The sequence below is a fragment of the Phytophthora sojae genome (assembly GCF_000149755.1).
Source record: "Phytophthora sojae unplaced genomic scaffold PHYSOscaffold_7, whole genome shotgun sequence".
NCBI classification, from domain to species: domain Eukaryota; phylum Oomycota; class Peronosporomycetes; order Peronosporales; family Peronosporaceae; genus Phytophthora; species Phytophthora sojae.
The window spans coordinates 1,839,137-1,863,816 of record NW_009258121.1 but is presented as its reverse complement, the minus strand read 5'-3'; the positions used below and the strand labels follow the sequence as shown (position 1 = coordinate 1,863,816).

At 56.7% G+C, this 24,680-nt stretch overlaps 8 protein-coding genes across 8 annotated transcripts; 3 read left to right on the top strand and 5 right to left on the bottom strand.

Annotated features, from left to right (window-relative positions):
• Positions 1-95: 95 nt before the first annotated feature.
• On the top strand, positions 96-1,385 carry PHYSODRAFT_562989 (hypothetical protein; the record flags this gene model as incomplete). Its single annotated transcript, XM_009534078.1, has 3 exons — positions 96-311; positions 380-574; positions 642-1,385. Exons 1-3 carry the CDS (start codon positions 111-113, stop codon positions 1,383-1,385), a joined length of 1,140 nt encoding a protein of 379 aa, XP_009532373.1. The 5' UTR covers positions 96-110.
• Positions 1,386-3,711: 2,326 nt separating this feature from the next.
• On the top strand, positions 3,712-7,680 carry PHYSODRAFT_286914 (hypothetical protein). The gene has a single exon (XM_009534077.1). It carries the CDS (start codon positions 5,498-5,500, stop codon positions 6,968-6,970), a length of 1,473 nt encoding a protein of 490 aa, XP_009532372.1. The 5' UTR covers positions 3,712-5,497; the 3' UTR covers positions 6,971-7,680.
• A 1,899-nt stretch (positions 7,681-9,579) lies between these two features.
• On the bottom strand, positions 9,580-11,455 carry PHYSODRAFT_517235 (hypothetical protein; the record flags this gene model as incomplete). The annotated part of the gene is made up of 4 exons (XM_009534076.1): positions 9,580-9,768; positions 10,195-10,665; positions 10,878-11,024; positions 11,111-11,455. The coding sequence occupies 4 exons, from the start codon at positions 11,453-11,455 to the stop codon at positions 9,580-9,582; spliced, it is 1,152 nt and encodes a 383-aa protein (XP_009532371.1).
• Positions 11,456-12,010: 555 nt separating this feature from the next.
• On the bottom strand, positions 12,011-12,571 carry PHYSODRAFT_262033 (hypothetical protein; the record flags this gene model as incomplete). Its single annotated transcript, XM_009534075.1, has 1 exon — positions 12,011-12,571. The coding sequence occupies one exon, from the start codon at positions 12,569-12,571 to the stop codon at positions 12,011-12,013; it is 561 nt and encodes a 186-aa protein (XP_009532370.1).
• A 1,180-nt stretch (positions 12,572-13,751) lies between these two features.
• Positions 13,752-16,286, bottom strand: PHYSODRAFT_303837 (hypothetical protein; the record flags this gene model as incomplete). Its single annotated transcript, XM_009534074.1, has 1 exon — positions 13,752-16,286. One exon carries the CDS (start codon positions 16,284-16,286, stop codon positions 13,752-13,754), a length of 2,535 nt encoding a protein of 844 aa, XP_009532369.1.
• Positions 16,287-17,148: 862 nt separating this feature from the next.
• Positions 17,149-17,733, bottom strand: PHYSODRAFT_516278 (hypothetical protein; the record flags this gene model as incomplete). The annotated part of the gene is made up of 1 exon (XM_009534073.1): positions 17,149-17,733. The coding sequence occupies one exon, from the start codon at positions 17,731-17,733 to the stop codon at positions 17,149-17,151; it is 585 nt and encodes a 194-aa protein (XP_009532368.1).
• A 2,997-nt stretch (positions 17,734-20,730) lies between these two features.
• On the bottom strand, positions 20,731-22,241 carry PHYSODRAFT_517892 (hypothetical protein; the record flags this gene model as incomplete). Its single annotated transcript, XM_009534072.1, has 2 exons — positions 20,731-21,648; positions 21,723-22,241. The coding sequence occupies 2 exons, from the start codon at positions 22,239-22,241 to the stop codon at positions 20,731-20,733; spliced, it is 1,437 nt and encodes a 478-aa protein (XP_009532367.1).
• A 253-nt stretch (positions 22,242-22,494) lies between these two features.
• Positions 22,495-24,650, top strand: PHYSODRAFT_361469 (hypothetical protein; the record flags this gene model as incomplete). Its single annotated transcript, XM_009534071.1, has 3 exons — positions 22,495-22,711; positions 22,818-24,177; positions 24,250-24,650. Exons 1-3 carry the CDS (start codon positions 22,499-22,501, stop codon positions 24,648-24,650), a joined length of 1,974 nt encoding a protein of 657 aa, XP_009532366.1. The 5' UTR covers positions 22,495-22,498.
• Between the last annotated feature and the right edge of the window lie 30 nt (positions 24,651-24,680).

Below are 24,680 nucleotides of genomic sequence, written 5' to 3'. Positions count from 1 at the left end.
GCCATGTTGGAGGTACTTCCCGGTGCACGGTTGATGATGCTCGACACCGGGGATTCTGCTTTGCTTGCCGCAATCGAGTAGCACACCAAGCTGCAGGCATTGGGGAACGAATGCCAAGTCGAGAGAACTGTGTGAAGGGTGCGCCTGCTCGAGGCGATGGAACGCCCCCGGCGCGTCTTCTGTCGGTGACTCGCGCCACTACGCCACCCCGTACGAAGAAGCCTAAGAAAGTATCGGCCCCGCGTGCGTCCGAGAAGAACCAGAGGCAACCGCAGAAGAAGGAAAAGATCCGCACGTACTGCAGACGAAAAGTGCGGTCAGGTCATGGGCACTTCAGCTCAAATCGTGGGTGTTTGACGCTGTGTGCTCTTAATTCCAGGCTGAGATCGAGGACTTGATGGGCGAGATGGCGCGTCTGAAAGCCGAGATCGAGCTCTATGCAAAGCGCAACGAAGTGCTGAGGGGGCGAGAGGAGCTGCGCCAACGCCTAGAGTCCAACCGAGCTCTGCGTGAGGTCCTCCACACCCAACGTTTGGCCTTTGCAAGCTCGCTGTCGCTGGTTTCGCAAGTTTTGGTAAGTTGTGGCGGACAAAGCCCATGAAGCAAATTGAAAACTAAAGTTTATTTGACTCGATTGACAGCGGGAGAAGCACACGGGGCCGTTCGATACGCTCACGCACCTACCGAAAGACCCGTACGCCCGTCACATGGAGCTGCTGCGAATGAAGCGCGAGCGGATTCAACGCGCCTACGACTTCATGCGCGAGCGTCAGCGGTTCATGGACACCAGTACCGAGTTCTGCGACAAGAAGAAGTTCCAGGCCTTGAACGGGGACTTGTGCTCGGAGCGCTTCGAAGTGATCCCGTTGCCGGGCGCGGCCAGCGTCAAGGCCATCGTCGACGCGCTTGAGTACTTCGTGTACAACATCGAGATCTGCATGTCCGAAGTGCTGGGCGACATCACCATCCGCGAGAACGACGACCCTCAACGGAGCAGCTCCGTGGCGCAGCACCGTCTCGTCACCTCCATCGGGGACGTGGTGCAGATGGACACCAACAACGTGGCCTTCAACGCGTACATCCCGGCGGGGCCAGGCCAACGAGAGGTCGGCTTCTCCATCAGCGACGCCGTTGACGAGGACGAAGCGTTCCCGTACAGTGCAGCACGCGTGAGGCAAGACGTCACGGTCATCACTATGGTGAACTGGCAAACCCGGAAAGATGGCTCTCCGGTTATTGTGTTCGCGAGGTGGTGGTGTCTTCGTATCCGACACTCTAGCATTAGTGTACCTGAGTATGCAGTGACGCGTATTCAGAACGGGATCGAGTACATATGTGCCGCAATGGTGGCGGCAGCTCGACACGCTGGGGCAGACGGCAGTTAACTGTAAGTAGGACATGTTGTAGTTTTTGAGGCAACTCGATTATTCTTGTTGGAAGGTTTTTGTATATCATTAGACTTGTTTCTGTTCCTTGAAATACTTGTCAGGAGGTACTTGAAGTACTGTTCCTTGAAATTCTTGTCAGGAGGTACTTGAGGTACTTGAAGTACCGTCATGTACTCATCAGTCCGCCCGAGGTCTCCATTAACCAGCGAGACCCGCTCCATCTGCCGCATGCAAGTCTCCTCGTCGCGTGCTACAGCGTCCGCAAGGCCGATCCGTGGGTCGTCACCCCCTCACAGCGATAACCGGCCTTGGGCTGCTCCGTCAGAGCAAGTTTCCGGTGCATCGAAGACCAAAAAGGCCTCGAAACCGAGGAAGAAGGAGCCCAGCACCCCGCTACAGACACGGACGTACTATCGACGCAAGGTAAGCACAACTCAAAATTGGAGAAGCTCGTTTTAACGAGCTTCTCCAATTATTATTAAAATAATATTTTATTGTGGCTAACGTATTTTTATTTTATTACAGGAGGAGAAGGAGGACCTGGAGCGGAAGGTGCTGGCTTTGAATCTGCAGCTGCAGCGACTGGCACGTCGTGATGTGGTCGAAATACGCCGAGACGCCCTCAAAGTCAAGATGAAGCGGAACCAAGAGCTGCGCGACTCGATCCAAGGCCAACGCATCATTTTCGCCAACACGCAGTCCTACATCTCGGAGTTTCTGGTACTGTCGTAGCCCTGGTATGCTTTTTTTGTCTTTTGATCGACTGACATTGAGTGCTGTGATGTGAATTTAGAGAGCTAAGGACCATAGTCTGTATGAGCCCGTTATTCGACTGGGGACAGACCCGCGAGAAAGATACGAGACCCTTTTGGCCATGAAACAGCAGCGTCTTCAAGAAGCAGTTTACTTCCTTTCGGAGCGTTCTCGGCACATGAAAATGGACACGGAGTACACGGACCTCCAGCGCTTCCAGTCAGACAACGGGGACGTCTGCTTGGTGCGGTTTGATATCAAGCCGCTACCTGCAGCTCGAGATGTGATGCAAGCCTTTGAAGGGGTGCTCAAGTTCTCGTACAACCTGGAGATCAGCATTTCTGATCTGGTTGGTGACATTACGATCCGTGAGAACGACCAAGAAGACTGGGATAGCTCCGTGGCGCAGCATCGACTGGTTACGACGGTCAACCATGGCGTGCAGGTGGACACAAACAACGTCACCTTTACGCAGTACTGGGGAGATGGCTCGGGGCCGCAACCCGACAGAGCAGTGGGCGACGAAGTGGGCATCGCAGTCTGCAATTACGTCGACGAGGACAAGCTCTACCCGTACCATGAAGCAGAGCGAGTGCGCCAAGATATCACGTTCTTCGTTGTCATAGCGAAGTATCCGCGAAACTTACTTGGTGCATTCAGCGACGACACCGACACAGTCGGTTCCCCCGCCACTGTGAGTGGCAATACAGAAGAGAACATGGTGGTGGCAACTCGGTGGACGTGCCTGCGCGCTCGAAAACCCGCTTTCCCGCTGGACGATGTCACAGCCTCACACATCCGCGACGGCATGGAGCAAGTCGGGCAGGACATGTTCACGGCCATCCACCACTCGGTCAATGGCCAGGTCACTCCACAAGCAGCAATATAAGGCGTACAAAAGGGTGGTGCAAGTCATGGAGATCAAACGTCTGTAAGCTTACAATTTGATTTCGTACCGGTGCTTTTTGCAGATTTATATCGCGTTATCAATCAGCACCTCAATGGGATGAATTACATTGCAATATCTAGAGGCTGCCTTCCGACCCGAACTCCATCAAATATTGGCAGTAAAAATACAGTGGCATCAAGAGACAACAAGTTCCTTTGCCTTGGTGTCCAGGAACCATTGCGCTCGTCCAGCACAACAACTTCAGCTTTTTCTGAAGTGCGCCCCTATCCCTATCAGTGTTGACGCCTGGTGTGACCGAAGCGAAGCTCACTCGAGCTGAGACCTCAACTTAACCTTAGCTTGCGCGGCTTCCCCTGCCTGCTTCGCGGGCAGCATGCAGGGCCCCTCTCCGTTCCAGGCGCCGCCCAACATCCCCAACCTGCAGTCGACGCTGCCCAGCAGCAGCAACTCGGTGTGGTCCGCGCCGCCGCTGCAGCTCTCGGGCGCCGCACACGCACAGTCGTCCAAGCCAGCGAGGGGCAGACGCCACAAAGAACTGAACCCGGCGCTGCGGGCCCGGACGTACTACCGACGCAAGGTACAGTTTTGCAGTCTCAGTTGCATTGAGCGAGGTGGGGGTTGGGCCTGATGAAGTGGGTACTCTACTGTAGGAGGAGAAGGAGATGCTGGAGAAGAAGCTGCAGGGTCTGACCATCCAGTTGCAGCACCTCAAGCGACGCGGGCGCGGCCAGGACGGACAGGACGACGTTGAGATGCAATTGAGGCGGAATCAGCAGCTGCGCGACTCCATCCGAGGCCAGCGGATAATCTTCGCCAACACACAGTCCATAATCTCCGAGTTTCTGGTAACTGGGCTGGCTATTGTACCCCAAGGGTGGGGCGTGTATTGATAATGACACTAACGAGATCTATGCACTTTGTAGCGAGCTGGGGACCACAGTCGCTACGAGCCGATCATTCGACTGGGCACAGATCCACGAGATCGATACAGCACGCTGTTGGCGATGAAGCAGCAGCGACTGCAGGAGGCGGTCTACTTTCTAGCTGAGCGCTCGCGATACATGGCCATGGACACGGACTTTACCGACCTCCAACGTTTCCAGTCGGACAATGGGGACGTGTGCTTAGCGCGCTTTGATATCAAGCCGCTGCCCAAGGCGCAAAGTGTCAGGCAGGCGTTCGAGGGCGTGCTCAAGTTTTCGTACAATTTGGAGATCAGCATCTCGGACCTTATCGGCGACATCACGATCCGCGAGAATGACGACGAAGACTGGGATACTTCAGTGGCCCAGCATCGCCTTGTGACGACGATCACTCCAAACGTCAAGGTCGACACGAACAACGTGACCTTCACGCAGTACTGGGGCGACGGCTCGGGGCCTCGCACGGACAGAGCTGTCAGCGATGAAGTGGGCATTGCAGTGTGCAACTACGTTCATGACGATGCGTTATACCCGTACCATGTGAATGAACGTGTGAGGCAAGATATCACTTTCCACGTGATGGTAGCGAGGTATCCGCGTCGGCCCAGCGCCACCCCTACCAATTATCCTGTCGGTTCTCCCAGTGGTACCGCCAGTGAATGCGGGTCTGCGGTAAGTGGCAGCAGCGACGGACAGGACGACATTGTGGTGGCGCTTCGGTGGACCTGCCTGCGACTTCGGAAGCCTCCGTTCCCACTGGACGACGACATTGCCGCGCACATCCGCGACGGCATGGAGCAGGTCGGCCAAGCCATGTTCACCGCCATTCGACACTCGGTGAATGGGAGATTAACTCCGTTAATGAGACGGAATGTGTAGGTAGCTACATAGCTGCACAGGCGTATTGCTGTAGATAAAAATTCAAATAAAATATCGCTCCATGTTTTGAGTTGTAAATTGTGTGGTAAGGTCAATATGCGCAGTAAAAAAGGTGGAGGTGCCGTCATAGATGAGTACCAACATCAGTCTCTGCGACTTGCTGGTGCTCGCTGCATAAGAGTCAATCAATCACGCATGACTCAGAGAAGTTCAGGTTTTCACACTGATCACCAGCGCTTGAAGTGTACCACGCAAACTGCAGTTGTCCATTCTCATTGCAAGATCACCCTCACCAACAGTCAGATACAGATACACGAGCAATAACTCACGTGACGCAAATGTCCAGGTCAAGCTCAGCGCAACTACAACTTACATCAACATACCTTCTGCGGTGCAGTCAGACGGCAACAAGAGTTTGGTCCGGTTTAGAAATCCATTCTCAAAGTAATCGGGCGTAATCAATTCTGCACAGTTATAGAGCCTCTTTCGGCTCTCTCCATCTTTCAGTTATTAATATCGAGCACTATAGTCAATTACCCATCGTTTTCTTTGCTACTAAACCGTACACCACCTAACCGTTCCAATAGCCAGGTCCAGCCTTTCCCAGAAACATTGCACGATTGACCGCCTTCAGCCCTCGCGACATGCTCCGCGCGCCGCCCTTCTCGGACCGCGAGCCCCCCGCGCCCACTTCACCAGCCTCCGCACACGCGCTGCTATCGCTCATGCAGTCGGTGGCGCCTCCGCGCGCCTCGGCGCCCTGGAAGGACGACCTGACGACGACGGCAACTGCGGCCTCGTCGCTAACGTCGTCCCCCGCGGGCAAGAGCGACGCCGCGGAAGAAGAAGAGGAGGAAGCAGCTCCACCTAAAGTTAAAGCAAAGACAAAGAGGCAAAAAGCTGCCAAAACTGACGAGAAAGATACGGAGCCGAAGCCCAAGAAGCAGCGGAAACGCACCTACTACATGCGCAAAGAGGAGCTGGCCGTGCTCTCCAAGGAGTACGAGAAGTTGCAGAAGGAAATGCAACAGTACCGGCGGCAAAACGACGCGCTCGAGGATAGAGAGAGGATGCGCCGCCGGGAGGAGGAGAACAGGGGGATCCGCCAAGTTATTCACTCCCAGAGACTGGCGTTTGCCAACACGCAGTCCATGATCGCGCAGTACATGCGCGTACAAGAGCACAGTCCGTTCGAGACGTTCATCCAGCTGGGGAAAGACCCCGTGGAGCGCCACGCAACGCTGCTATCGATGAAGAAGAAGAAACTGCACGACGCGCTGCAGTTTCTAGTGGCAAGACGGAGATTCATGGACCCGTCGACCCCCTTCTCCGACAACCAGAAGTTTGAGAACGCGCACGGAGATTTTTGCTACATGGGCTTCGATGTTACGCCGTTTGCCGGGATCCGCTCGGCGCGGACAGTTTTTGATGTGTTGCTGAACTTTTCGTACAATTTGGAGATCAGTTTGTCAGAACTGCTGGGAGATATCACGATCAGGGAAAACGACGACCACTGGGACCCTTCTGTCTCGCAGCAGAGGCTGGTTACGAATGTTGCCAACGTGGCGGAGATGGAGACAAATAACGCCATGTTTAGTGAGTACCATGAACGAAATGGTCCTGCAGCGCTAGGGGTTGAGTTGCCGAACGAGTGGGAAGATCTGGGGGCCACCGGCCATGGTGACGAGCTTGGCGTACTTGCAATTGACTTCGTGAACGAGGACGAGCTGTACCCGTACATTCCAGGGCGGAGGATCCGACAAGATGTGACGGTGCTCATGCTGGTATCGACCTGTACGAGACCGAAGTCTCGACCCGTAGGATACGCTGGCCCAATCGAGATGGAGCGGGTGGTGATTCTGACGCGCTGGTCGCTGCTGCGTATCCGCAAGTCATCGATCCATCTGCCGTTCGAAGCTACACAACGTATTCGGAATGGGATTGAGCAGGTGGGCGAGGCGATGCTGAACAATGTGCGCTACGCTTTGACCCCTCGGGACCCAATCGTGCCGTCTGGAGACTTGCCAACAAGCATGGCACCTCCAGCAATGGCGGCGATGCTGCCCCCGCCACCTAATTTCGGGAGCCTTCTTCCGCCAATTAGCCGAAGATATTAACCACGTTTAATGCAAGAAAAAACTCTGGACGATCGAGTTTTGGTTGAGAGAGAGAGAGCTCAACGATAACACAAGTCCATACAGCCCAGAACTCGCGCTACAGTACTAACATTTCTTTAGGCCGAAGTCTGAGGTCATGTCGTGCTATCTTGCTATACTATTACTACCGGTACCGTCCTCCATTAGCTGGGGACATCCGCAGTGCCGCTAGAGGTTGATGTGCATGTACGTCCCAGTCTCCAGGGTTGGCGAACTCCGCGAGCTTTAGTAAGTTTCGCACAAGTCGCAGCTTCCTGGATGGCGTGAAGCATCTCGTTGCCCATGTTAATGCAGGTTTGGAGCAGGAAGTCCATGGCACCTGAGGGTGCATTCCCCTTCTGATCCGGACGTAGCGTCAGCAACACCCAGCGCGTCAAAATGAGGCACGGCACGCGCTTGTCGGGGTCGTTGTCTTTGTATCCGTTTTGACGCCGAGAGCCCCTTGTGATCGTGATAACTGCGTTGACATCCTCCCGTAAGAACTCACTTGGACGATAAGGGTGCAGTTCATCTTCATCCACCGAGTCCAGCACGAGCATGCCAACCGGGTCAACGCACTTGTCGCTGTGATCTCTGTCCTCAGCAAATGTCGGCTTCTGCAGCTCCGAAAAGACCACAAAGCTCGACTCCGTGGGCATCTCCGGCGAGGTGTCGATTTGCAGACGTCCATGGACCACACCCGCATCGTCCCCTGTGAATGGTGGCACCATCATGCCCATGCTTTTTACATAGCGCGAGGCGGCACCGTAGGCGCGAACGACGTCTTCAATTTCCGTGTTTCCATCGAGTGGCGTCACGTCAAAAATCACCGAGCACAAGGCGCCTGAGTCCGTCGGGAACTGAGCGGTCTCCCGACGCTGTTCGGCTGGGTCTCTCAAGAACTGCATGCGCTTATCCATGAGCTGCTTGGCGTCCCGTAACTTTTGCGCATTCATGTTCTCCAAGACCTTGTGTCGTTGCTGGATATCGCACCCCAAGTGGATGAAGGTGTTGATGGGACACTGGTTCTGCTGGATTGAGTACTGCAAAAGTTGGGACACGATGACATCAGCACAACATCACCATATCTCGTCTGAGTGAAATTTCTCACCGTGAGCTCCGAAAGTGCCGACTGCGCGCTGAAGAGCTGAAAGTGCTGGTTGCGGACGGCTTCTCGCAGAAGATGGTTGTGCATCTCCTGCTCGAAAAACTTGTGGTCTGTCCGTCTTACAACCGCTCTGGCGAAACACTCGGTCGAAGCCGTGTGTTTCAGGTACTCGAGTTGCGCCTCGAGCTTCTTGATCTGCTCCTCCAGCTCGCCCTTCTCCTCCTACAACAACATCATCGCCACTCTCATCACTTTCACATTTCCACCACCACAATAGCTAATGAATGAATGTAGCACTATTACCTTCCGAACGAGGTACGTGGGTTTCCTGCCCTTGCATCCGGGAGTGCTGCGCTTGCGTCCGCGCGGGGTCTCGCCTCCGGTTCCATCGTCGGAGCTGGTTCGGTGGTCGTCAAAGTCGCGCGAATTCCTCTTGCGGCTTATCGTCTTCGCTGCAGGGTCTTCCTGCTGCTGAGGGGCTGTGACGGAGCGGGGCGAGATCGATCTCCTCGCCTGCAGCCCGGAGGCGGCCGTCGCCCGGTCCGGGTGCAGGAACACCAGCAGCGTCTTGTCGCTGACGTCCGCCGGCGTGGGCGACCGCAGCGGCAGCGGGTTCAATCGAGGCAGCGGGCGACTGCAGTCGGCCGACACGTCCGGGGACCGATACAGCAGCGAGCGCGCGGACGGCAGTGTCGGCGACGCCGAGCCAGTGGGTGGGTCCATCGCAAGTGTTGAAGCTGTGTGGGGGTCTGTCTGTCGCCGAGCAATTTGAAAAGTCGAGCTATGGGCGATAGAGGCTGATTCGGCGAGGTACCGCCGCTATGCTTTACGATGGAGACTTTAGAGGTGGGAGCTTGTTCGATCGTTGGCATCAACAGGTGATGCCTCGTTTTTCGCGCATCGGTTATTAGAGGTCAAAAGCGATAGAAAATCAATGAAGGATCAATATGCGATACTACGGGGTATTCGTAGAAAAAGGGTTCGAGAGCATCATGCTACAAGTTGATGACGGTCACGCCCCACTTGAAGCAGATTCGCGGCCCCCTCGTTAATCAAATAGTCTGTATCGCATAACACAGGAAACGAAATGTCATTGGCTGATCTGAGTACTTGAAATCCGTTTTAACAACTATGATTGAAAGATAAATACATGGCTACATATGGATTATAAAAGGGCCCGTCCAATATGATAGTAGATCCTGACGCCCATCCGCGTGTTGCAGTGTACACCACCGAAGCGCTTCCTGCGGTCAAGGCCATCGCTCTCGCAGCCATCTTCACATCAAGGTGATGCCCCGCGGTTGCGTTCGCACTGCCATGATGATGCCAGAGCACTGGCTTTGTGGACGCACAATCGGCGCGGATGACGGTCGTGCTGCTTGGGGGCGAAAGGACTGCAACCACCAGCACCAGCTCACCAGAGCTCATCCATCGCCCTCTCCCCATTAATTCTCGATTGCGCAGCTTCAACGCTCCCCTCCCGCTAGACAATGAGCACCTTGATGTCCTTGGGCTCGAGCTCCACGGGCGTCCGCGCGTCCTTGACCGCCCGCAGGATGGCGTTGCCCGGGTCGTTGATCCGATCGCGCATCATCTGAAGCACGTGAGTCGGCACGGGCAACTCGGTGCGCCGCAGCTTCTGCAGCAGGCATGCCGAAATTACGATATATATCTATTTTCTCAAGTTAACGAAATACGTATTTGTTTGTATACCAAGGAGAGAAGAAATAAATAATCTGAAGACCCCGTGCTGACGCAGTAAATTATTCAGTAAATTGCTGCAATCGTGTTACCTTCATGGGTTCTTACAAACACTGCCCACGGTCGCCACATCCGTGTTAAGGTTGCTGAACAACATCATTTTAGCATAAAGGGAAAATTTGATGGCGTTAACACAATGAAAATTAGGGGAAAAAACTTCTCAATCATGAAGGATATATTCAACCGCAGAAATAAAATCTAGAAGTTTTGATCTAAGCTGGAATAAATACCGGATAAACCAAGGAGGTATACCTACAATAAAATATTGATTCCGAAAATACAAATATATTTCCGGGCGTATTTATTTTTCGGGATCCCTGTTCTGCAGCGTGAGCACGACGGCGGGCACCTCCTTGTCCTCCCCCTTGGGGGTCTTAACAACCTTGCGGTACAATTTCAGTGCCATGACCCCGCTGATGTCCAGACGCACGCAGTTGTCGGGGCGATACGGGTACAGGTCGTCCTCGTCCACGTAGTTCATAACCATGACGCCTTTGTCCGCTGCTGCGTCTCCGCACCTGTCCTGGTGGTGACTTGCACCGGGCCACTTTTCGGAGAACATGACGAAGTTGGTCTCGGTCGCCACAGTTTCGACCTCCGAGATGATCAGCCGGCGGTGCATGATGCTGTTGTCGGGGCCGAGCTCGCTCGTGCACGTGTACTTGGAGTTCATGGGCTTGGTGTCCATGTGCTTGATGTGGAACTGGATGAAGTCGAAGGCCCCGTCCACCGTCTTCAGCCCCTCGAGCGGCGAGATGTCAAAGCGGATGGAGCAAAAATCCCCCGCCTCGTCCACGAACTGCGCGTTCTCAGTGTACTCGCGGGCCTCCGTCATGAACTGCGTGCGCCTCTCCACCAGCTCCACGGCGTCTCGACACTGCTGCGCGCGGAAGCGACAGAGCGTCTCCGTTCGCTGGACCCATTCGCGGCCCAGGTGAATGTACGCGTCGAGCGGGCAGCGATTGTTGACGGAATGCGTGCCGACTGCGCCGACAGCACCTGCAGCTGGTGCTGCTTGACCGAGTTACGCAGCACGTTGTTGTTGATCTCCGTCTCGATCTGCTGCCGGTCCTTCTCCTGCCAGGCCACAATGTTGGTGCGGTTTTTGAGGAACGACACCTGGCTCTCCAGCTCCTTGATGTGCTCCAGCAGCTCGCACTTTTCTTCCTACAACAACACAGCACAGCATAACATAGCACACAACCAGTCAATACGTTGGCCACGTACTAACCACTCAAATGCGTCTCACCCACCTTTCGGACGAGGTACGTGGGTTTGCGCCCCTTGCCTCGACACTTTTTGCTTGTTGGCGCCGCTGCTTCTGCTGTTGTTGCTGCGTTATTATCGTCCTCGCACTCGGACGCTCGTCGCTTTGTGGCGCTTGTCTGCTTTGGCGGCAGCTCCACCTCCATTCCATTCGGATGGCACTGGGGTGAAGACTGTGCGTTTTCAGCTGGGAATGTTGGAGTGCAGCCCCCCTGCTGCAGAACAAATGCGAGTCCTGGTAGTTGCTGACCCTCAGCGCTCGGAGCGCGGTCGCTATCGACGCCAAGCAGGCTGGCGATGTCGTACTTGGGGTTCTGCGGCCTCCTGCTCATTTGTCTTCTGTTTGCTGACTGAGCTCTCGTCCGTCGCGACACGGGCAGCTGCACGCTGATTGGGCGATGAAGGAGATGGGCGTGCCGACATCATCGGCATGATGACGCACGGATTACCATTGAAGTTTTCGCTAGTTGGGCGTGGAGATCGCTGCAAAAAGGGGCTTCCAGCAGGGGTTTCCAGCAGCGCTAGGGCCGTCGTTGAAGCGAGAATAGGCTTCCGACACCGCAGAGCGTGTGTTGTTGCCGACGCAGCGCTTGTGTGAAGGTCGACAAGCTTCGTTTGTTGACGGCCAGCTATTAACGTTTGTTTTGGCTGTCTCACCCCGGCATCAACAGTATGCATTAACTTATCGATGAGTGCGCTGGGAACGCTGCAGTCGCGCGAGAATAATGTATTGTGGAAGGGGCTTTACAGTTGTAGCGCAAAGAAAACCGGTTGTTATTGCACTGTTAACCGCAAGATCTCGAACCTCTAGCGAAGGTACTTCAGCAGCTCACGGCGGTAGCCTGCGTCGCCGTCGACAGCATAGCTTCGGCAACCTTGTCTACGCTTCATATAATACGCTCCACCGCGAACGGTGGCACATAAATGCCCGATTTCCGGATGCGTAGGCACCACCACCGAGTCAGTGCGACAAACGGCATCCCGCTCTCGTCCTCGCTCGACTCAAGCTGGATGATCATCGTCATGTCTTGACGCATGCGTTCCAGCAGTCGATACGGAAACAAATCGTCTTCATCCACTGCGTCACAAACTGACAACCCCAGCTCGCGTCCGCCTTGACCCGCCGGGTCGTACGCTGCAAACGCGACATTGTTGGCTTCGATCTGCACCACGTTTTGGATCAGGGTGTGAAGCCGGTGCTGCGCCACGGGGCTGTCGGGCTTGGCGTCGTCATTTTCACGCACTGTGATGTCCCCGACGGCCTCGGAGATGCTGATCTCGATGTTGTACACGAAGGTCTGCAGCGCGTCGAAGATGGCCTTGACGCTGCGAGCTTCGTGCAACGGGGTAATCTCAAAGTGCATCGACACCATGTCCCCATTGGTAGCGACTGACCGTTTCCGGTCGCAGAAGTCCGCCGTAGAGAGGAACTGCTGGCGTTGAAGCATGAACAAGCGAGTCGGTCCCGCTTCATCCTCAGCAGCGCAACCTCACGCTCATACGGGTTCCTGCCAAGTCGTGTGGGCAGATCGAATGGACCGGTCACTTCCTCGCGCTGGACAAAGAGAGCAAGAAAGTTAGAGTAGAGACCTCACATATCCGAGACAGTGCTATGTCGTACGCAGAATTGAGAGAGCATCGAGACGGCACTGGCAAACGAAAGACGCTGAGCTCGAAGGGCGGCACGAAGCGCTTGGTTTGAGAGCTCGCGTTGCATCAACGCCTCCTTGTTTCTCTGCACCTCTGCTTGATGGTCATGGCCGGCCATTTGCCGCTTCAGACATTGGATCTCTGCTGTCAGCTCCTCGATCTCCGCCTGCCCAGTAACATCATAAAAACGTTAGCATGGCACTTTGAAGCTTCTGTACAAGGACGAACACTGCCGATCCCAGAATTCATGTGTACCTTGCGCCGGGCGCACGTCCGGATCTTGGCCTTCTTCGGCTTGAAGCTGCACTCACGCATCTTCGCCGTCCGTCGGGCTCTTTTGGACGACAGCGCAGTACTGTAGGATCGGCTAGGGGCTCCGATGGCATGGTCTCATCCGAAGATCCAACAGTGTCACTGCATTGCGATTCAGGGGGTGCCTGAGGTTGCAGCGTGGTCGAGCGGCTTTCCATCGTGGTTCTACTTGCGGTCAAGGTTACAACTTTTGCAGTGACAAATGCCCGCGCCCGCCGCGGTGTTATCGGCCATTTTCGAGCATCATCTTCGGCCTTGTTCCCACCAAAACCTTTCACGCAAAGGGAACTGAGCATCATCATTTTGAAATCAAGTTACTGGTCCAGTAAGATATTGGTGAGGTGGAGGCAAAATATGTAGACTGGGGTTCACCTCGTGGGCGTTGTATTTTGCCGCGCAATTGATCGAAATCCTCGACAGGTCTCGACATCGCAGCTTAAATAGTATGGTAGCAACTCTCTATACGTCGTGCGCTACCTTCGTTCTTTCCAAACGATAGGGTCCTGTTGCGGTTCGCTTTCAGTGTGAGCCTGGCTCCTGCGGCCATAGTTCTTGCACGCTATCAACACTGCCGCAATCACTCGTAGCGATGTTGTAGGCATTGTGACGAAAGCCTTGCCAGGGGTTCGCACTCCAACGGAGCCCGTAGTTTTGTCCGACTGTCGACTACTCCTCTCTCCACCGGAGCGGGTCTTCTCGAAAAATCTCCGCGCGTGTGAAGATCTCCAGGAACTTTTGGTAGCACTCGTCCTCTAGCATGTGCGGGTAGCGCTTGCCGTCGAAGCGCAGCAGTACAAACAACAGAAATCCGTGTCGGTCGTCAAAAGTGAGCTCAACTTCGGGTAGAACGCCACCCCAGAGGGTAGAATCGGTCTCCGTCCACTTTATCATCCGAAACCGGTTGGCCTTCCTCCCTGGTGCTGTAGCCACCTTTCGTAGAGCGAAACTACTCTGTACGTTCCGCGCTGCCAGGAAGGTGTCGAGTTTGTCGAGCGCGATCCTGCGATTCACCTCGAAAGACGCCTCACACCACCCGAGCGAGCACCGCACAGTCCACGCTGATAGTAGTGCGAGTCCCGTCACGAAAGCCGCAAGTATGAGCAGGTTGATCGCCCACCAGAGCAGCGGGTGGTGCAGTATCGGATCTATGATGGAGTCCATCGCCCACTTGGGGACATGCCCATTCCACGTGCCTCCAGTCAGTCGGTCAATCACGTCAAACACAAACATTCCACCGACAAAGTATTGCATGGCGTTCAACGTGATGCACATGCGCGTCTGCATAGCCATGGCCTTCATCAGAGCTTGAGTATTAAGATTCACACGCGAGCACGCCACTTCAAGCAGATTCGTTGCGGTGGACTCGGCGATCATCTGTAGCTGCTCGAGCTGTAGCATTGTGTTCTCCATTAACTTGATGGAGTCGTGGCACCGCATGATGGTCTGCGCCTTCAGCTGTGGCAGTGCCAGCACTTGGAACAACCGTGAGTCCACGTCCGACTCGGGTCCTCCGAATGTCCTCCTCCTGACGCTGTCGACTGAGTCGTCCCCGCTCTCGTCTAAATCATCTCGGTCGCCCCAGGAGCCGGCAGGCGAGAGCTCGACGTTTTCCAGCGAGTCTAAGAGATACTCGAGCGTCTCGGCCAGCAGAATCGTGTCTTTCGATACTGCAGAGAGTTTCTCACGCACTTGGAGGACCGTCGCGGGTTCTCGATGTACCTTGTGGATTAGCTGGCGGATTTCCTTCAGCGTCGCATCCAGCACGAAAGTTCGCGCGAAGAAGTTCTTGATGAAGATGTCTCGACATACCAAACCCACATACGCCGTGAAAACATGCTCGTATCGGAACACATTGGGCCCGGAGAATAGGCACCCAGCCTTCCCCACTACCAGGACATCGTCAGGGGTTAAATCGTGGCTTGTATGGATATCCCCGAGCACTTGAGCCAGCTCGTTGGCATACCTTGGGTCACTTACATACGCTTGAGCTGGAAGTTTCGGATGAATCTGCTTGCTGAGGATGCAATTGTACTTGTTCCGCTGGAAGGAGTCCCCCAGATAGAGCATCTCCAGCAGACTGAGTTGGTACCTTGAAAGCAGGTCGTTGACGAGCATGGAGGAGTCCTGGTGTACGTCTACCAGCAGTCGAGACAGGTGGTCGATAGCCACGTCGTCGCCCAACCGGTCCATGACCGCCTCCACTTTGATGCCGTAGATGAGCGAGCCGTCGCTGTTGAGGTGCATCCCGAAGTTCTCGACCTGTACGATCCCGGGCGTCTCTGGGAAGTGACTTTCAGCCTCAAAGTTCGTGAAGCGCACGAAGTCGTAGTCCAGCACTCGCACTTGAGTTTGACCCACGGGCACTCGGAACTGCGCGTCGGTGGGGTTGCTATCTACACAACTGGTGAGGATTCCACCCTGACATCGGTCGAGCACGCCCATGCGCTCGTTTAACGCCACGATCTGGTTGGTGCCGAAGGGCACCCACTCGCCGATGAGCGCGTACACGTCTCCCAACGTGACGGCCTCCGACGTCTTCTTGGTGATGCTAGTCGCCCCTAACGCGCACTCTTGGGCTCTATCGGCGTTGCTGCGCTCCTGGACTTTGTAATACCCGCCGGATCGCGAGCGCAGACATCGCGGCAGGAACGGACTCGATACATACGACACATCATCGCTCTCCGTGATACTGCTGGGCTTGCTGTAGCCCCCTGACCGCAGGACAAAATGCTGACCATCATACCGTACAACAAGCAGCCGCCGTTCCAGCGGCGCCGGTGGATACAGGAAGGCGTCCACGGTCTCCTGGAAGTACCGAGGCAGCAGCCGCAACGCCAATTGACCCTTAATGGAGACCTGGTACGCTGTAATGGGCTGGAAGTCGTCGCTTGAGAGTTTGAGTCCGTTGATGAGCCGCAGGGCCCAGAGATCGTCGATCGCTGCCTTGCCCTCCCGAGAGAAGTTGATCCAGCGTCGCAGCGTCTTGCCCTTGAAGGACAAGCGCATGGACGCCGGCGCGTAGTCAAAGTCGAAGGCGTCGCACAGGATGCCCTCGAACATGAGCACCAGCAGCGGGACGTGTCGGATCCAGCGCTCGTTCTGTCGGGTCGAGTTGGACGCCACGGCGTAGAGGCTGATGAGGTACAGCAGCTTGAACTGGTTGGCGCTCAGGATCGACGCCGCTGCGGTGGCCTCGGCCATGGCCTCATTGGTCGTCCCGGGCGGCGGCGTTGGGGTCAAGTGCCGAGGCGCCGGAGACGGCGTGGACCGGTGCAACGGCATCTACAGTGCCTGGCCCCCACTGAGCGCTTTGGTCCGGTCCTGGTGATGGCGAGCGACGGACGGAGCCTGTGGTTTCTTCCTTGTGGTGGGTCGACGGAGGATAAAGACGGCGGGTGCCGTGGCTCATTGGCGTCACCGTCGCGGCTGCTGCACACCCGGAAGCTCCACCCTTTTGTGAGCAGAGCTGACACTTGCACTTGCACTCGGACACCCACGTACGCACACAAGACGCCTTCCTTGCAGCAATAAAGCACCTAGCTTTCGCTGCCACCCCCAATTGTCTCGAAACCTCCGCGACGTTTCCACAGTCTAGTGGCGCGGTCCCAATTGTGCTATGTCCGTCGCGCTTGCATTCCAAATCGGGAAGGAAGACCTTCCTTCATCCGCTGCCTATCTATCGATCATAGTTTTTATAATGCACAGACCCCACGACTTCATACTCGTGAACCCCCTCACTTGGCGACACTAGCTGAGTGCACTTGAAGCGCCACCACGCTGAGCCTTTGGTACACATTACGTCTGGTTGAAGATTTTTTGTTTGCAAAACCAGTTGTTGATAGATACTTACTTGTCCATTGACTTTATACACACGCACTCACTTAGTCTACCACGCTACTACCACAATGCTCTAATTATCCTAATGTGCCATTCCGCGCTCGCTCGGGAGAAGCCGACAGCAGCACTTGCCACCGGGTCCATCTGAGCGATGCTTTTCTGAGCCTCCTCCCTCATATTTCTTGGAGGGAGACGCCTTTCATCTCTATCGCTCAGACTTGTCGCTTTACTCGAGAATAGCGGAGCACAGGAAGTCGATCTCGTCCGAGGATAAGTAGCTCTGGTGGCAGCTCGAGGGCAGCGGCATGTCGGTGAACTCGCCCAGGTACGAGGCCGCGACCACGGGCAGGTCGGTCCACACGCTCTCGTTGAGGCTGCAGTCGATCGAGTCGGGCGTGTACATGGGCACGTCGTCCGAGGCGACGGACGAGAAGGACATGGTGGACGAGCACGTCGAGTACGTCGAGTTGGCGGGGGACACGGCGTGCTCGGGCATGGGGGACAGGCCGGCGAGCGCGGCCATGTCGAGCATCGAGATGGAGGAAGGAGACTCAAGGCCGCCGTGCGCGTCGCGCGCCTTCTTGGAGCGCGCCACCTGACGCTTCTGGCGGTCGAACTTGCGCTGGATCTTGTTGGCCTTGTCGCGGTGGTACAGGCACAGCTGGTGCGGCTGGCCGTTGCGCTTGCTGGAGCGCACGTTGGTGCACTTGCCGGTCTTGTACCTGCACTTGTTGAGACCCGAGGCGGCGGGCGAGTTGGCGAGGCCCAGCGCCGTCTGGGCGGGCTGCGTCGTCGAGGAAGTGGCCACCATGTTGTTGACTGAAAAGTGGTCGGGGCTTTGCGTTCGTCCTCGGAACTTGTTCACTAGACGTCGAATTCTGAAATGGCAATGGGGGAGGCGGGCCAAAGCCAGCCAGCGAGGGCCTCGCTTGATGGCCCGCCACGGTCTCTGCCCGCCTGACTGACAAGCAGAGCAGGCGAGCCCAAGCGGATCCAAGCCGCCCGTCTCTCCTCCGGGCATTGCAATTGCTGCCGCGCCAGCAGGCTCGCAGGGACAGGCCAAGTGGGAGGCCACTGCAACGAGAGGTGACTTGCAGTGACCGTGGCCGTGGAACCCGCCGCGCACTCCAGCCGGCCGGCCGCGGATATTCGCCCCTCGCCGCTACATGTTCGATACCAGGGGCTACTTGTGGCCGCATGGCAATGGCAATCGGCAGCACAACTACGGCGCGTTGCGACTCCGCCGGTAGATGGCCGCGCGCGTCACCTTGACGTCGTCAAGCGTGACAAGCATCGCGCGTGTTCACGAAATGGCCTTTCGGGGGCGTTTCATCAAGCGCGCGTGGACGCCGGCCGCTGGTGGAAGATAAGATGAGGCAAGATCCAACGCCTTCGCGCATAAGGAGCGGCACGTCCACAACGTGGGGCGTGCGTGCTCGCCGTCCGCAGTCGTCCTAGCACCCTGACATGGCCAGCTGGCCCCCGACGCGAAAAATGTACTACCGTGTTCGACGGGGTATCTGTTTATGTAGGCATTGTCTCAATACATCTCTGTGCGTGTGAAGAGCTACGAAACGGATACTATCGGGTCTGACAGGCAGGTTGCACCGCGAAGCCCACAGGTGTCAACTAACTTGTCACGACAGTGGCCACTCGGCTCTAGCGCGATCACGGCTCAACGCTCCATCAACGTTGTCACGGTGCAGTCGCCGCGCCGGCGACGATCGGGCGAGAGGCTTGCTGCCTCGTTGGAATCCGCCGACGGGCCGCGAGGCGCGCTTCTGGCGGCGGCGGCCGTAGCACACGACCTTGCCACGCTGCCGCCGGCAGAAACCCGCGCGGGCCTCGGCCAACGTGTTGGATGGATGGGTGCACTGGTGCACGGAGAGGCCGAGCTAGGATCGCTTTGGCGGCTTTCCACTGGCTGGCAGCCCGGGATTAGGCGGCTCCGGCGGCGAGGTCGAGCGCCACGGGCATCGCGCGCGTGCAGCCCTTTGGGGTGACTGGATGGCTACCCGCCAGTCTCTCGCTGCGACACGAGCGGCGTGGCCGAGATCCGGTCGGGGATTGCTAGCCTGGCGGTTGCCCCAAAGTGTGACGCGACGGGGGCTCCTGCGTTTCTTGACTAGCGGCGGCAGTCTCTGCACGGGCGAAGTGTATCCGAGCGATTCCTCACCGAATTGCGGGGATTCGATGTGTCCTCCTCGAAGCATGGCTTGATCTGGCAATAAGATACACCCGAACACCCGAGAGGCGGAGGACGCGAAAGGAAACTGATCACGATGGTGGTGTGCGCCCAAGCTGCAACGTCAACGAGAGCTCGTTCCGGTAAAGCGGATGCTTTTCCAGCGGTGAGACGCAGCTTGGAGCACTCGCTGCTCATCTTGAAGCTTCCGGATCTCGCCCGACTTATCAGAATGGACCGGCAGCTTCCGGTGGAGACCTTCAGTCCGCTGTTGCAAAGCGAAGGAGCCATCTTCATGGCGCGGCTCGACGTCACGGCCAGTCGAACATGGCGCCGCCACCGAAATGGCAGCGCTCGGTCGATGAGATGGGGTTTGCACCACTGCGTAACGTTGCTAACTAACGAGGAGATCATTTGCCATCTCGAGGAGGTGTGTGTTGGTGAACGGGCGTGGCCAGTATTTCGGGTGTCACGGCTGTGGAATCCTCGTGATCCTGCCCCTCGATGGGACGGATACATACCTGCGCTGCCCACGGCCGCGCTTGATGGGAAGGTCTTGCCTGCAAGACGCGCCGGAGGCCGCGGGCGGGCGCAGTAGTCTGCGCCTGGTTACTCACAGCGAGAGGATACACCCGATTTGAAGTGGCCCCACAAACAGAAACACGTCCTCCTCCAGTCAAACCGTTGGACTTGTTGTGTCACCACTGCATGACAAGCTTGACTGAAGTCCCGCCGAGCCGAGCTGACTCGACGCGCGCCATTCAACTCGGAATCTCCGATAAGTCATGTACACTTTGCGCTGGCAAGTGTATCCTCGGGCTGCCAACGTATGGCCCCGTGGAAACGCGACAATAGGCTTCGCCTACAAGGGTCTGCTTCCCGGAGGCTTCAGCTCAGAGCTCCGCTCCGACTCGAGAGCACTCGGAGCGGGCGATTTGAGCTGGAAACGGGTACCCACTGACAGCAAACACCGCCACCACCCACCGCGCCCGCGGTCCCGAAGCCATCTTCGCTCCGGCTCCAATTGAGCGGTTCGAGCGCCGAGAGCGGTGGCGGGATCTGCTAACGCGTGCCGCCCCCGAATGGCTGCAACGCGGATTCTTCCCCAATATCGGTTGCGCTGCAGTCTGCACTGCAACTGCAGACGCGTCACATGCGCGGCGCGACTAGATCGGCTGCAAGCGCGTGCAGTTTGGCAGGGGCGAGCTCTTGACCAACCATGCCACCAGAATGGTAAACTTGCAGCATTGCTTGTACATCGGCAGGCTTATCTCGAGATAGCGGGGCGCGTGGCGCTCGGGATATTATGGCACGCGCGCCCGCAGTTCCCGACAACCTCCGTATATCTATCTACTTTGTATTCGACGCATGCGTGTGCGCATTCCCCCCCTATAAGCTCGACGATGCGGATGTGCTTCCCAGGCCGCGTTGCCGCCGCCATCCAGTCCCTACATACCACTTCCTTGATTCGAGCTGAGTGAAGTTGAGTAAGAGTGGAACGCTTCTTTTTCATTGACAAGCACGAATACGAAGGATGCTCACCGAAACGAACATGTTCAACCTGCTGCCCTTGTTGCATGCAGGCTGCAACTTGCACCCCTCCAAGACGACGAACTTAAATTACTACATGAGCTGATGAGCACCGGCACACGCCGTGTCGGGTCGTGGTGGCGCTGGCGTCACGCCCTCCTTCCGATGGTGCGGCTGCGGGAACGTGTGGGTGTTCCAGATGCGCTTGGGGGCGTCTCGCTTCTGCCGCCTGCGCTCCGCGATGCAGAGTCGCACCGCTTGCCCCCAAAGTAGCACCCGCGTCGAGATGGTGTTCACCACTTCTGACCTGGAAACCCGCCGGCCGAGATGGTGTTTGACGAAGGAGAAGCGGCGCATGACGACGCCCTCGGCACCATCGGACCCGACGTGGCGCCGCAGCGTGATGCCCACGGAAATGTCCTTGCGCACTCGGCTGTGTGTATGGTACGGGTGCAGCTCGTCCACGTCTACAAAGTCGCTCATCATGACGGTGAGATCGCCCTGCTCGCCTGACTGCCCGCCGCCGTCGGACTCATCGACTTCGCCGGCGGCGAATTTCTTCAAGAAGAAGACGGCGTTGGACTCCTGCACCAGGAAACTGCGGCCGTCGCACGAGCGCTCGGGCAGGTCCACGCGCTCCACGGTCCGCGCGTGTAGGAAAGTGTCGACCATGGCGTCGTAGTACGTGCGGTTCGTGACACAGCCGAGCAACCGCGAGACGCCGTCGCGCGGCACGACGAATTGGTCTTGTATCACCTCCGCCACCTCGGCCACGGTCATGCCGTTCACGAGAGAGACGCTGAAGTCCACGGTGTAAAACTTGCCGAAGCGCTCGAAAGTGTCAACGTAGAAGAACCCACGCGTCGGGTCAATGCCGCGAGTCTGCGCCGTGACAAACTGGCGCACGACGTCCAGCTTCTCGTCCCGGATCTCGAGCAGCTTGCTGCGGCGCTCGGCTGGATCCTTGCTTAGTCGGATGTACGACTCCATCGGTGTCATCAGCGTCATCCTCTGCATTCAAGACATACACAACTCTCGTCAATACACTAACGCCTTCATTCCAACATTCAACAGCCGCAACTCACGTAGTGCATCAGCGGCGACGCCTGGATCATCAGTCGGTGCAGGTCGCCAGCGCTCTGTTGGTGCAGCTTGATAACGTCGACCAGCATGTTCTGTTGTGCTCTGGCCTCCTCCAGCCTGCTCTTCTCCTTCTTAACCTCCTGCTTTATCGCCCGTTGTTGCTCATTCTCACTCTCCACATCAACAACCTTCGCGTCCGCTTTGTACTGCAGAAAGTCTCTCTGCGCCTCGAGGAATTTGAGTTCTCGCGCTGCGAGCTCCGTCTCCTTGACCTCGGACGTCAACGTAGAAGGATCATCAATTGATACCGTTAGACCTTCCTTCTCCTCCTCTGATCCCATTGCATCGACGGAATTCTCGTCCAATTCGTCGTCCGGCAGCAGCGACGTCAACAGTTCGTCGCCCAGCTCGCCCGACGGCAGCAGCAGCTCCAAATCGGGCAAGTCTAGCACCTCCGTGGCCAGAAGCGCGTGATCGTCATGGTCGGGGTCGTCGAACACGCACCCGAGCTCCGGGTTCATCGCCAAGACGTCGGCCTCGAGGTCCTCGAGCTGCTCCATTTTCGAGTGTCACGGGCTCAATTGAGGTCCGGAGCGTCGGAATTTGCCCATCCTCACGTCTGTGTAAAACCGTTAGTGCACCGTAAGCAGGTTCAAGTTGCATGTTGTGCAACATAGCCGCTTTGTGTTGCTTTAACTGTGCTGCATTTAGTGTGTTGTTACACTGGATGCAACGTAAGCAGCACAGCCACACAACAAGGTTCAACACGTTGACCGGGATGCTGGCGCTACGTCGTCGGGAGCTGCAACGCGCGCTGCGCGCGCCCGCCGTCCGCGCGCGTTGTCTGGCCACGGTCTCTAGAGAGGTCAAGGAAGACGCGGCGCTTACGCCCGCTACTGTGGGGCCGTACATGTCCGAGCGGCTCGAGGAATTCAAGCCTGAACGCATCCGCAACTTTAGCATCGTAGCGCATATCGACCACGGCAAATCGGTGCGTTGTCCAAGCTAAAACGCTGCAAATTCTTATTTCATAAATGACTCTGTATGTGCGAGGTGAAAATAAAACCACGGAATTAACGGCTATTTTGGACCTGTAGACGCTCGCAGACCGCCTGCTCGAGTCCAGCGGCAATATCTCGCGCAAGGAGCGCGAGAGCGCCCAGTTCCTCGACAACTTGAAAGTGGAGAGGGAGCGCGGCATCACCGTCAAGGCCCAGACGGCGTCCATGGTGCACCGAGACCCCAAGACCGGCGAGACCTTCATGCTCAACCTGGTGGACACTCCGGGGCACGTGGACTTCAGCTACGAGGTGAACCGGTCGCTGTCTGCCTGTGAAGGGGTGTTGCTACTGGTGGACTGCTCGCAGGGCATCCAGGCACAGACGCTCGCGACGTACTACGCCGCAAAGGAGAGGAATCTGCACGTGGTGCCGATGCTGACCAAGATCGACATGCCCCACGCCGAGGTGGACGACAGCATTTTGAGTCTGTCGTCGCTGCTGGACGTGGACCCGGATGAGGTGCTGCTGACGTCGGCGAAGAGCGGGAAGGGCATTCAGGACGTGCTTCCGGCTGTGGTGGACAGACTGCCGCCGCCTGTGGAGTGCGACCCCAATGCACCATTGAGGTGTCTGCTGGTGGACTCGTACTACGATGACTACCGCGGAACAGTGTGCCTCGTGAAGGTGGTGGACGGCGCGATTTTCCCTGGAGACAAGATCTACAGTGCGCACCAGAAGACTAAGCACGACGTCCAGGAGACGGGTTTGTTGCTGCCCGGACGCTACAAGACCAAGGGGTTGTATGCTGGTCAGGTCGGCTACATCATTGCAGGCATGAAGTCCACTACGGAAGCAAAGGTTGGAGATACGTTCTTCCGTGAAGGAGCTGCGTCGGCGGATCTGAAGGCTCTTCCAGGCTTCCAGGAGGCTCGCAGCATGGTGTTTGCGAGTATGTACCCCACTGATGACTGCAGCTTCGACGAGCTGCGAGTAGCTATTGAGAAGCTGACGTTGAACGACGCTAGCGTCACGGCTCAGCAGGAAACCAGTGGTGCACTTGGTATGGGATTCCGCTGCGGTTTCCTGGGTCTGTTGCACATGGAAGTTTTCCACCAGCGACTATCGGACGAACAGGGTATGCAGGTCATGGTTACCGCGCCTATGGTACCGTACACTGTGATCGACCCGAAGGGTGAGAAGTTCACAGTGGAGACTCCTGGTGCGTTCCCTGAGTCGACCAAGTACTACGAAATCTTGGAGCCGATGGTGGAGGCCTCGATCATCACGCCATCGTCGTACCTGGGACCAGTGCTGGCGCTGGCGAAGGAAAAACGTGGTGTGCAGACTAACCTCGTCTATCTTGAGGACGAGCGCGTTATCGTGACCATCGATGTGCCGTGGCAAGAGGTCGTCACCAACTTCTACAACGAGCTCAAGACGATTTCGTCCGGCTACGGTAAGTTAATGGTTGTAGCATCATAATCTTCACCTTACCACGTACTAATGCTGCGTGACTTGTTCCCTATAGCGACGCTGAACTACCGCGAGATCGAGCCGCAGAAGTCGGACATCGTGAAGGTGGACCTGTTGATCAACGGAAAAGTTCTGGACGCGCTGTCCTTCGTATGCCACCGCAGCAGAGCTACGCCGGACGGCCGCGCTCTGTGTCAGAAACTGAAGCGCGTTATCGACCGACAGCAGTTCGAGATTTCAATCCAGGCTGCGCTTGGTGGCAAAATCTTCGCCAAGGAGCGGATTGCTCCGTACCGTAAGGATGTGCTCATCAAGTCCGGCAAGACCGTCGGTGGTGGAGATAGCACGCGTAAGAAAAAGCTGTTGGCCAAGCAGAAGCAGGGTAAGCGCCGCATGAGGACCGTGTCGAACGTGCAGCTCTCGCAGGATGCTTTCTGGTCGGTGTTGTCCAAGTAACAATAGAACGCGAGCGAGTTTAGCTTCTTT

Excerpts from the sequence above, each read along its gene's own strand:
- PHYSODRAFT_286914 (XM_009534077.1), top strand. The coding sequence starts at position 5,498 with ATGCTCCGCGCGCCGCCCTTCTCGGACCGCGAGCCCCCCGCGCCCACT.